The sequence below is a fragment of the Rhododendron vialii genome, chromosome 11a (assembly GCF_030253575.1).
Source record: "Rhododendron vialii isolate Sample 1 chromosome 11a, ASM3025357v1".
Classification (NCBI taxonomy): Eukaryota; Viridiplantae; Streptophyta; class Magnoliopsida; order Ericales; family Ericaceae; genus Rhododendron; species Rhododendron vialii.
In genome coordinates, this window is record NC_080567.1 from 31,474,409 (window position 1) to 31,486,513 (window position 12,105).

Consider the following 12,105-nt stretch of genomic DNA (forward strand, 5'->3'; position numbering starts at 1 on the left):
TCAAGTGTTTGTGAGAAAGCAATAAGTGTTCTTTTTCGAGGTTATAAGTTTCATTTTCATGAAAGCCAAAGATTCCAAACCTTTTGGCCACTAGGATGGATCCTAAAATTAGTCGAGATGCGTATAAACTGTCTGGACATCCGATTATTAAAACAAAATAAAAAATTTCAACGGCCCCAAACAAACAACTTGGGCCACCAAATTTTCGTCCCCACTCCTCATTAACGAAAAGAACAGGCCCACTTCTCCTCCTCCTCCTCCTCATTCCGTCCTCATTACGTACAAAAGTAGTAACAACAATACCCAATTACACACCACACAAAATCAACATCTGGTCGAACCAGAGAAGGAGAGAGAGAGAGAGACATAGGCCAGCAATCGATGATGGAAAGCACACCCACGTTCATCCCCCCTCTCCTCCTCCGCAACATCCTAACCACACTCTTCCTCTACGCCGACAAACCCCTCCTCACCCTCTCCCAGAAATACAAACTCCTCCACTTCCTCCGCGCCCTCCTCATCTCCTCCTTCCTCTTCCTCCTCCGCCTCCTCCCCTCTCTCCTCCCTCCTGATCATCAAACCCACCAGTACCACCACCACAACGACAGCGTCCATTACCCAACAACAAACTCTCCCAAATCCCACAACAGCTACCCTCCCGCCTCCACCACCGGCGCCAACTCCGGCATCGCCCGAGCACTCTCCCAGCTGCTGTCCATCGTCAATGACATCCCCGTCAGCTCCCGCAAATACGAACTCGTTCGCTCCTTGGCGGAGAGAATAATCGACGAGAATCTGCTGGAGGGGTCTGAGGCTCTGATAGAGGTGAACTGCTCCGTTCTCTCCGCAGCTTTCTCGCGGACGCTCGGTCAGCTGGAAGCTGCGGTGTTGGACCGGGTTCGGAATAACGAGTATTCTGAGCCCGGTCCAACTGAGGAGGGGACAGGCGGAGCGGGAGCGGGAGGGGAGAATTATAGGAAGGTGAGCCGGGTTTTTAAGGCGGTTCGGTTTTACGGGGACGCCGCGTGGAACCGGCTCGGGAGGAGGAGGAGGGGGAGGGGGGAGGCGGGGCTGTTGAGGACGGGTGGCTCGGCGGAGAAGCTGGCGGCGGAGGTGCTGTGGCTGGCGCAGAAGATGGCGGCTTGTGGGTGCGTTGAGGAAGCGGTCGTGAAGTGGGCGTCGGCTACGCACTTGGCTTGGCTGGGCTTGTCGGCTGAGCCAAGGCTTCAAGGATCTCTTGTTAAGGTCTCAGGTATGTCGTTTTCAGTCCATTTGGGTTTTCTACGTTGTTTTGCCAACGGTTGTTGAATATTCTTTAGCGTATATTGGGTAGTATAGTCATTTAGGCAATTATTGGCCTTTAGAGTGGATGTTGAATTCCAAAACCAAGTCGAATAGGATTCTGACGTGTTTAGCTTGAATTGAGCTGGCTTAGACTTGGACTGGTAGATTAGGTAGTATGGGTAATTTTTGGTCAACCCTCCTGGTGGAGAAGGGTGACGAGTGGAGAAGGGTGTTGAGGTACTACGTGACGGTGTTATGAAATTATAGCATAATTTTTTTTAAGCACGTAAGACTCGATAAACTGTCTGCCCCTACTCTCACTCTTTGTTATTGCAAAATTTTAGTAGTTTGAGATATTTTTCAAAGATGTTTCCACGCTTGTTTGCGTGCATTATATGACTTGGGTGGTGATGGAGGGCGTTTGGGCATTGTGTCCACCCAATAACTTTTTGAAAATTATTGAGACTCGAATGTTTCCACAGCGTCCGATTGGTGTGGGTCCTCCATGCATCTTTGGAGTCTATTATTTGCATTGAACGATTTCGGAAACATGTGCGTCCAAATCTCTGTACCAAAATGTGTGTATGTAGCATTGCTCATATCTTTTTCTGTGGTTGGGCTATATATCTACCAATCGTGTACGAACACGATCCTGCTTCCGGGAAGCTTCAGATTTGACACCAACTTTTGTCGGAAACGCGGTCACTGTTCATGTTTTCGGTGGTGGTTGATTTTGGATAAAGTCAACATTTTCTCGAAAACCTTGATTAATTTGCTAGTAATAGTATTACAGTTGGCTTTGTAGCGTGAAGAAATGGCCCTTTACTATTCTGGTGTGACCATCATGCATTACTTAACTAGAGCCATAGTGTGTTTTTTTAATAACCGGACGTTTGGGTTAGTTTGAGCACACTTCGACTAATTTTGTGACCCTGAAGTTAACGATCGGACAAACATCCAGTGGCCCTAAGATTTGAAATCTTTGACTTTCGTGGAATTTGAATTTGCGATCTCTTGAGGAATGAGCCGTATAGTTGTTTTCTCATGTTTACTTAGTCAAATCCCTGAGATTATCTAGATCGGGCCATAGTTACTTATGTAGGTGGCCTAGAGCTAAGTGGTCCCAGAACCGTTCAGAAAAGAAGTTGCCGCTGGTTGCAATCTTTGACATTATTGCACACCATTGTAAGGCATTGTGACATATCTAACCAAACAATCGCCATCTTTTTCTAATTGAATCTGCAGGTACTAAAATGAATGGGCTCATTGATTCAGCGTATGCAAACCACCTGATATAAAAACATTTTCATATTTAATTAGAGGAGTTTTTTTTACAGTTCTTTAACCGCAGTCAGATCCTTGTATATCTTTAAGTAGAACCCTCCGTTCCCATTATTAGTATTCGCTTCCGCGAATTTCAGTACTTTGGGATGTTTTCAAAAGACGCTTTCACGTTTGCACTCCTGTACGCGCACGCGTATTATGTGAGGGGTGTTTCCGGGAGTGAAAAATTTGTAAATTTTTACTTGTAGTTGAGAAGTTGTTAGGTGTTTCCGGTAGTGAATAAGTTGTTGAGAAATGTCAAGTTGTTTTCGATAGTGAATAAGTTGTTGATGAGCTTGTGAATAGAGTTACTATAGCAAAAAAAGTTTTTGTTGACAACTTTTTTGTTAGTGGAAACGAAATGATAAAATGCTAAACTTTTTTTGTTAGTGAAAATGAGATGATAAAATGCGTAGTTTTTAGTATTTTTTGTTTGTAGAAACGAGCCTAACTAGACAGATCAAAGATTTGTGGAGTAATTTATGCAAGTAAAGGAATTAACCACCAAAGTACATCACGAAAGTGTTTCTCGCGTACAACAAATCTTAACCATTGCAATTTCTTGTTCTATTCCACAGCATTCTTATTCAAGCAAGCCAAAAACCTTGGAGTAGAGGAGGGAGACGAAGGCAAGAAGGAGCAACAAAGGCAAACCAAGATGAGGATGCTCATGTCGTGGCTACCGCTGTTGTGTCGCGCGAGCAATGGAACCGATGCTCCGGTGCTGAGCATCAGCGAAAGAGCAGAGCTGGAAAGAGTGTTGGAAGAGACCATAGAGACGCTGGAACAAGAAGAGGAGCAAGAGAAGGTGTTGTCTCTATGGCTCCACCACTACACCTATTGCCCGTCCTCCGACTGGCCGAACCTCCGTGCGTGCTACGCCAGGTGGTGCAGCGCTTCCCGCAAGCTCTTGCTTCTCCATTGAAGGGCGCTCGTAATTCTCTCTCTGGTCGGACATCGGTACATTCATGCCTCGAAAATCGTATTTTTGGAGATTGCCAACGATGGAAACGCATTGGGACAAGAGACAAAAGGCCTTCGGAGACAGAAGATCTACGAAGCGAAAATGACCTCAAATGTTTTCGCTTTGGTTAATAATATGTTACTCCTAAATTGTTCCCTGAGTTTAGATAGGGAAATGCTGTTTATACAGTATGATAAAGAACAGTTGTATATAATTATGCAGCAGCGATATTTTATTTGGGTAATGATTTTCGCACTACTTTCTTATTAACGCACTACAAAATTTGTCCTTTGGTGCTTAAATTACTCACAACATAAGCATTAAAAGATAAATTTCGGAGTCCATTCATGAGAAAATAGAGTGCGAAAAATCGTTTCTCATTTTAATATGTAGCCTATGTAGTACGATCCCAGAATCGGATCGTAAAAATGCTTCGAATATTCACATTGGGCGGTTGAAAACATGTGGGTCTAACACACTCGAGTGAATCTGGATCGCGCGCTTTAAATGCTTCTATAGTTTCTCCCTTTGGTCTCAACCGTAGATTTTTTGGTTCTATCTATATACGTAGAAAATCGGTTCCTATTGTCGGCAACTTTAATGTGGTTAAGTTACTTTTGTGGCCATATGTTTTGCCTTCCATAAGATGGCATTGTCACGATTTTTTGGGCAAAATTACGAATGTGATGCACAAGGGAAAGTATAGGTTGGAAAGAGTACCTTTCACAATGAAGCCGTGGTAGTTTGATTCATAGTACTATCTTCATTTATTTAGCAGCAAACCAAGGACCAAATTTGGTGTCTAGTTACAGTGATAGTGATGCGACACAGATGTTAGATCACGACAATTATTTTTGCAATAAAACTATGGATACACCATTTGGTGCTTCTGGAATGGATAGTGACTCTCTTTCTTTCTTTTTCGACAATCAAGGGTATTCGGGCAAGTTTACGCCCGCCTGTCAACTATTTCCTCCCCGGTTCGGTCAAAGATAGACCGTTCACGCCGGAACTAGTGGATTCACAAGAGATTTCTCTTTTGCGGCCTGACCCTAAGAAGTTGCCGAGTTCGAACTCAATACGTTTGCGGATCAGTTTCGAACCCAAGATGTTGCCAAATTGCGGCCTGGCCCCAAGAAGTTGCTGAGTAAAGGCCAAATTGCGGATAGTATTTTTAATTCTCTCATTATAACCAAACATATCTAAGCCTCACTTGGTTTGGCACAAAGGTCAAAATGTGACAGCCATTTAACTTATTTAAGAAGCCAGCTGACTTAATGGATCAAATCGCTGCGTCCATAGGATTGGCACTGGCTCGGAAGAAACCTGTGAGCTGGGGTGCAAGATTATTGAACTCCAAACATTAAGCGGGCAGATACAATTTCATCGTTAGCAAACAAAAAATAGTAATGCATTGGACCGGAAAGAGAAGCTAAACATTGCGCGGGCAGATACAATTACATCGTTGGCAAACAAAAAAATAATGCATCCGACCGGAAAGAGAAGCTAATTCCATTTGCTAACTTTCATAAGAAATCTAGTTGAACAGGTGCTTTAGTAGATGATGGTGACATATGAAGTAAAAGTTTATCGCTCGTAGTTTCGGTGAAACTAGAAGAAGAAACCATTTTATCTAGATCTGATAACAAGAGCTTAGCTTAGTCGATGGTATTTATTTCTTGGTTGCAGTAATAACTTGGCTGGCACTTGGCTGTATGCGCTCCTAAATCGTAAATGGTTTCGAGTTGATGTCAAACTTCTCAGAGGAGGAGAGTTGAGGCACCTACAAAAATTAACACCCTATGTTAGAATCAGCTTAACAAAATGTACCCTTATTTCCAAGTACTACTTGCAACTGTTATGGTGTCAATAACATTGCCTGCTATCGGAAATGACTGGCAAAGATAAATATACTTGTATGCATCAAGCGCAATATCTGGTTACTACTAACAATCATAGAGAAACATACCTGCGGTGTAGAAGGTGTGTTAGGACCATTTACGCGTTTCTGAGTCTCGCGAATTTTAGAGCGTATGGAGTGAAGTAAGCGGCCGTATGTCAAACCGCGTTCATTTTGCACAGCTTCGATGAAGCTATAGGTCAGGGCACCAGTCACAACATCACTTGTGAAAGCCTGTAAAAATGACATGGATGGTAAACAAGGTTATGGTTGGATACAGGCACTCTCGGGGGATATTTCTTATCATCAACGTTCCACATATATACCACGTATATCAGTATGTGCATTTTTTCTTAAACTGTATAACTCATTTCATCAGTCACATGGTACTTTTGTGTTTTTAAGCCTTTTCCTTAATTTCTCGAGTAATTGAAAAGTAAAAAGGATGAATTAGCGAACAAGTTTTAAATCTCAGTGTAGAAGGCGACTTCTGTAATTTGTATGTTAGATGGTTTGGTATATTGATGGCCTTATTCCATGTGGCTTAAGCTTTTGGAACATCGACTCTTAACATGGTATTGAAGTTTGAAGTCTTAGGTTCAAGTTTCATAGGATGCGTTTGTTCCCTCGTCGTCTATGTGCACCCTGCAGTTAGACAAACTGGTGCCACCACCTACTTTGAAAGGTAATGCAAATGCTCTCACTCCAAAAATTACCTTCAGGAAAATGGTCTTAGATATTTGATCCAAGGACTATTAAACTGACGTAATATTAGTTAAGCATATGTTCCTGTCATTTGCTTTATAGCTTTACTTTCATGGCGAAATACAAATCCTGCTGTACATATGTAGGAGGAAAAGAGACAGTGTGTCAGTCTGACCGTAGTATCTAATGAGGTTTCATTGTCATCACAAGCACTAAAACAGATGGCTGTTCCACCACTGGTACCTTTATAAGCAGTTGAAATTCGGCAATCTTGCCACACGTAGTTTCCTTGCCTGCTAAACAAGAACAACAGCAATGATGTTTTATGTTTTGTTCAGCATATATATGGTACTAAACAGGATATCAAGGGTTGCCACCTACCACCCGCTTCACTTCAGACAATATTGTCTACACAGCGGAAGCAACAATGCATAGGATAATAGGTAGCAGCTCTCCTCCTTAGGATAGCGCACAATGGGGGCTCTGTCTATGATAGCACTTCCAAGGCACTTCGATGCACTCAACTACCAGCCCATTAAGCCTTCTTTTTCAGGTTAACGATTCAAATGCAAAAAAAGTTCACTTACTTGTTCATCTTGCACATGAATGGTAGATCTAGAAAAGTTCCACTGCGACAAGTATCAATGATGGCATGGAGTTTGGCTCCATAGGGTAGTGGCCTTACAATGGTGGCATTAATCTCATCATCGAGTATTTTTCCTTCCGTGTGATAATCAACAGGGCAAAGTGACTCGTCAAACCCATCTACCTCATCCCCATTGAAGTCAGGCACTTGAGAGCCATGGCCGGAGTAGAAAAACACCAAGGAATCCCCTGATTGGCAACCCTCCATGAGCCAACGGAAGGCCATCCTGATGTTTTGTTTAGTTGGTACCAGGTATGGATTCCTCTCTTCTTCTGCAAAGTGGTCATATTGCCAAACAAGATATGGCAACCGTTGACAGGTTAAGTCATAAATTTGGTTATATCATGATCTGAAACAATCTTTTATGAACTATTCTAGAGCTCAATTCAGCATCACGGATAATCGTTACATGTTGATACACAATGAATATGTATTAGTATGACCATTTCGGTCCATGTGTGCTAACATGAGACAATAGAGTTGAGCGGCCAAGAAGCACGTATACACATATGGGACATGTTGAGTATAAAATCTGCTGAAAGAGAGAGAGAGAGAGCATGGGAGATACCTGTGAGGACTGAGAGCGATTCATTTGGAAAGCCCAACCAATTAACTAGAAAGTGAGTCATGAACCTTACGTCGTTAACACTACCCTTGACACTGTTCCCCTGCCCTTGGTAGCTTATTCCGATCAACACTGCTCTCTTCTTTCCATGCATTGAAATAGGTGAAAGCTGAGGTAATGGTCACGGCAGTTGGCGGTGGTAGTAACCATTATTGTACTGATTTGCTGCAGGGAGATAGTAACCATCGTTGCTGGGGCAGTCAATTGTAGCATAGCACCTAGGACATCGCGCGGTTGAAACGCCTTGCGGCAACGATAGTAGCACCCCACGAGTGCATCTCACCCTTGCCATTTCTTTTGTTTTCCTGATGTTTGTAGTGTTTTGTGGTGTTGTTGGAAGAACGGCCATCTTTATAGGCCCTTGAAGTACTTGAAGAAAGATGTTTCAAGGGGAATTTTGTTCAACTAGAGGGGAATTAGCTTTTATTGATTAGAAACTTTCCACCTTCATTCTTCATTGGTGGGGAACTAAATTCGTTCTTTTTAATTGTGGAATTGGTTAAATCCCTAAATTCTATTCGTTTGTTCAACTTCAGCCGACGAGCCTAAACAAAGACCACATTGGACCGCCTATCCCATTTTTGCCATGCGTTCCTATCTCAAATTTCCTTTTTATCCCATGATGGGACTTGAGGCTCAGTTTGGTGTGACGAATCTTTGTGACTTTGATAAGGTGATCGAAGGGTTTGGGATACAATGGTACCTATCTGGGATACAGTAAAAATACGAATCTTTGTATTTTGGTTCGATTCTGTTGTTGGTTGATCATTGACCGACATTATCTAGTTATTTTGGTTCGATTCGATTTTGTTTTTGCTTGATGCGGGATCGTGTTTCGATCTAGAACTTTTATAGGTAGATGTTGAGGCTTTGAGTATATGCACGGTTTAGCATCCTTGTTCTTTTTCTTGTTCAGATCCTGAATGATTTGCGCTTTTGCCTTTGGTCAATCTGTTATGAAACTATCTATTCTAATCTACCATCTAAAGGAAGAACACCGGTTGGTGAAAGACTCACCAACGGCAGAGCCCTAGTTTGAAAGCCAAAATATAGCGTTGAAAAGTTTGGAGTAAAGAAAGAGTCTCCCTTGATTGGGCGTAAAATGAAGAAGAGAGAAACTCGTTTTTGAGTGAAGGAGTGGAGAAGGATTTGATAGGTTTGTAACTCAAAGTTATGTTTGCGTGATTGTGCGACTTATGGATGGGCTATGGAATGTTTTATGAGCTTAGGCTGTGTCTTGTTCTTGTGTGAAGTGTCCATAGTTGGTATCTTTCATTAAATCTAGTCTCTGTTTGTTACCTCTTGGACTATTTGGTTGCTTACGTGTCAAGGTTGTGTTTAGTGGTTGTTCGTTTGAGGCACTCAAAACTCCTGCGCACGGTTTTCAATAAATTTTATCTATCTATCTCTCTTCACTTATTATACTTTAAAATCTCTTTCAAAATCCAAACCGAACAAGCTTGTGTTTTCATTATTCCCAATTTTGCTTATGCTTTCAAGCGCCTTAGCGTGTTTGGGCATGTGTTGCTGCTCTTGGTTCTTGGCTCTAGGAATTACTTCCATTGTCTTGGCTTTGCATTGCAAAAAATATTTGAACTGAAACCCTTTGCGTATGCAGTTGCCGATATACAAGTGCCATTGATTTTGGTCGACAGCTGGCTTAAGTAGAAAGCTTGCTTTGGGGGATATTATATGCAACCGGAGTAGAGTAAAATGTCATTCCGTAACAGAGTTCGTGAGGTAAGAGATGGTTTTGGGAGCTTATCAAGGAGGAGTTTTGAGTAGCGGTTGACTGGGCATGGCAGGGGGAATCAAGTCCATTATTAGACAGAGCAGCTGCTGGGCTAGCCTCCCTCCAGAACTTCTTTCCGATGTGATTAAGAGGTTAGAAGCAAGTTTTCGCACATGACCTCACAATTGACGCTGCCTTCCTTCCTCAACTCTGATCACTCTACCCGGATAATGGTGATCGGTTGACGCTCGTGGAACTTGACAACAGCAGCTCTAATACTTTTGACACGTCTTTCTATGCAAACTTGAGGAACGGAAGGGGAATACTCGAGTCAGACCATATGTTATTATGGACGGATGCTTCAACAAAATCCGTTTGTCCAGAGCTACTTGGGAGTGAGGGGATTGCATGCTTTGGATTTCAATATGGAGTTTGGTAAAGACATAGTGAAGACGGGTTCCTATCTTCACCTCGATGTTTGCTCATATTCACCATGGCTACTTTTTACGATAAATTATTCTTAGTTTTCAATGATCAAAGACTGCTCGACGATAGAGATTGAAGACTACTGCAAGATCCAAATGTTTTGCACAAAACGATAATATGTCATATTACTCAAAGACGGAATTAAGATTTGAAAAACTGGGGTTGGAGTGTGACTGTTTGAGTTTCTTTTTTGAACTAAATTTGAGCTTTCAAAATAGAGAATTTGTGAGAGATAGCTTGGAGATGCTCTGAGTGATTGTAAGAGCATCTCCGCTCCTTACCAATTTTATTTTTTTCTTTCTCGAACTCAAAAAATGGATAGAACTCCTAAAATACTCAAAAAATGGGTAGAACTCCTAAAATATTCACTCCATTCATTTACTCATACGGTCAAACCTATCCCAAATTAAATTTTACTCCAATTTTTATCCAAATTAAGTGAGACTCAAAATTTTACTCAATTTTTCAAGGCTATTTTCTCCCCTCCCAGATTTACAACAATGTCATTAATAAAGTTTTTACTTAAATTTGTGCTTGGAGTATGTTATACCGAATGAAGCTTTTACTCGAATTTAAGTAGAAGTATGAGCAGGGTTGGAGATGCTCTAGGCAAAACAATATGTAAAAGGCATGAGAAAAAAACCAAAAAAGAGAATAAGCAAAGCAGAGGGGGATGATTCGGATGAACTACAACCTGAATGTCTTCTACAAGAGGCCCCATCATGATTTCTTCGGTGCATCAGGAAAATGTTTACGAAGAGATTTTAGCAAGAAATTCACAACTTCTCTCATGTTGGAGGCATTCGCCGCGGATAATCTCCCACCTCTCTGAACTCACTTCTCAAATGGAAGTAAGGGAGCTCTTTCTTTGTGTGTTGTGTGCGCGTGTGTATGTGGGAGAGAGAGAGAGAGAGAGAGAGAGAGAGAGAGAGAGAGAGAGAGAGAGAGATTGATTTCATTTTTGGTTGGTCGATCTCGGCACTGTTTATAAGACGGAGAATACGGGAGAGCACACACGTTGCCGATATACATGATGTTGAGGCATTGTTTCCGGCCGCAATAGAGAACGTCACCCCGATCACACGCCGGCCGGTTGCAATATAAACACCGCTTCCAGCAGATGGAAAAGAAATCTGGGTTTGTCATTTGTAATGATAAAGAGGGGCATTTCGGAAATGTAAAGTATGGGAAACATTAAGACCGCGTTCGTTTTGGGATTTTGCAAAATCCAAATTCTAAAACGAACATGGCCTAAAATGTTTCCAGTTTTTTGAAGTAGTAGAGATATTGTTCCTTCAGGGATCACCATTTTTCTCTTACTTTGGTAAATGCCTCATGATAAGTAACAGGCCTCCATTTTGTAGGTTTTTGCTTTCGGATGGTGGTGGAGGTGGCTGCTTGGTGGAGAGGGGGCTGTTAGGAGGCTGTTGGACGGTGGCAGGCGGCAGAGGTTGGTTTGCGGCAGCATGTGGTGGATGGGTTGTGGGTTTCACGGCTGCAAAGGTGGATGGGATCTTCGGTGTTGGTGGTGGTTGGTTCCGGGCAACTTGTAGCGGGGAGATCGGGCCGTTCTTCGGGGCAGCAACAGGGCTTGTTCCTGAGTTCCGGCGACAGTGGTGGCAGCGGTCCGTCTCATTCCAGGTGGCTGCGGTGGGTGGTGGAGTAGGGTTGATATTTTAGGCTGGCCTATGTTATCTATGGATTGGTCTCCGGCTTAGCCTATGTTGTCTATGGACTATGCCTTTTAATTTTTCCCTTTTAGTTTTTTACTTTTTTGGACTATGGATTGATCAGACTTAGCGTATGTTGTCTATGAACTATGTCTTTTAATTTTCTCTTTTTTTGGGCTTGGATCTCATCTTAGGTGTTTGGGCTGCGTCTCATGTGCAATTTATCGTTTTATTTGGTTTTTAGGCCATTTAGGCGCTAGGCTTTGTCCCTTTGTGTTTTTCTTGATTGACATCTTGCCAATCAAGAGTTTCTCCTTGCTCCTTTTGATCTTTGTATTCACTTTCAAAGATTAATATAATCTTTTTTCGTCATTCAAAAAGTAATAGGCCTCCATACGTTTCATTTGGTCACTTGACTAGTCACTTGTTTACTTTTCCCTTTATTCTGTGTGGAGTTCTTAGGTTCCAGGACTTGACTTTCCGTTTTCTCCCAAGCGGTTCTACGTTTGCTGGCCGAAGGAAAGAGAAGACAGAAGAAAGGGAAAAGATGGAGGAGAGAAGCTGAATTCTTCCACTTTGGTAGGGTTATAGAAGTTGCTCAAAATGACTTCTCGTTTGACCAAAAAAAAAATTGCTCAAAAAAATTTTAGGGTCAGGATAGGGCCTGAACGGTTTTGTGAGGTCTTTTCTGGACCATTCTCGGGCTCACCTCGATTGTCAGAACCGTTTATTTTTTCACATGGTATGCTCACCTTATAAGCTCAAATGTT

General features: G+C 42.3%; 3 protein-coding genes across 3 annotated transcripts; 2 read left to right on the forward strand and 1 right to left on the reverse strand.

Moving 5' to 3' along the window:
* Window positions 1-284: 284 nt before the first annotated feature.
* Window positions 285-3,957, forward strand: LOC131308895 (uncharacterized). Its single transcript, XM_058335939.1, has 2 exons — window positions 285-1,252; window positions 3,186-3,957. Exons 1-2 carry the CDS (start codon window positions 382-384, stop codon window positions 3,530-3,532), a joined length of 1,218 nt encoding a protein of 405 aa, XP_058191922.1. The 5' UTR covers window positions 285-381; the 3' UTR covers window positions 3,533-3,957.
* A 1,042-nt stretch (window positions 3,958-4,999) lies between these two features.
* LOC131308896 (metacaspase-1) lies at window positions 5,000-7,872 on the reverse strand. The gene is given in 5 exon segments (XM_058335940.1): window positions 5,000-5,354; window positions 5,541-5,705; window positions 6,352-6,469; window positions 6,764-7,094; window positions 7,391-7,872. Coding segments are annotated over 5 exon segments (1,080 nt in total). The 5' UTR covers window positions 7,797-7,872; the 3' UTR covers window positions 5,000-5,294.
* Window positions 7,873-10,030: 2,158 nt separating this feature from the next.
* On the forward strand, window positions 10,031-11,703 carry LOC131308897 (uncharacterized). The gene is made up of 2 exons (XM_058335941.1): window positions 10,031-10,516; window positions 11,030-11,703. The coding sequence occupies exons 1-2, from the start codon at window positions 10,364-10,366 to the stop codon at window positions 11,216-11,218; spliced, it is 342 nt and encodes a 113-aa protein (XP_058191924.1). The 5' UTR covers window positions 10,031-10,363; the 3' UTR covers window positions 11,219-11,703.
* Window positions 11,704-12,105: the final 402 nt, after the last annotated feature.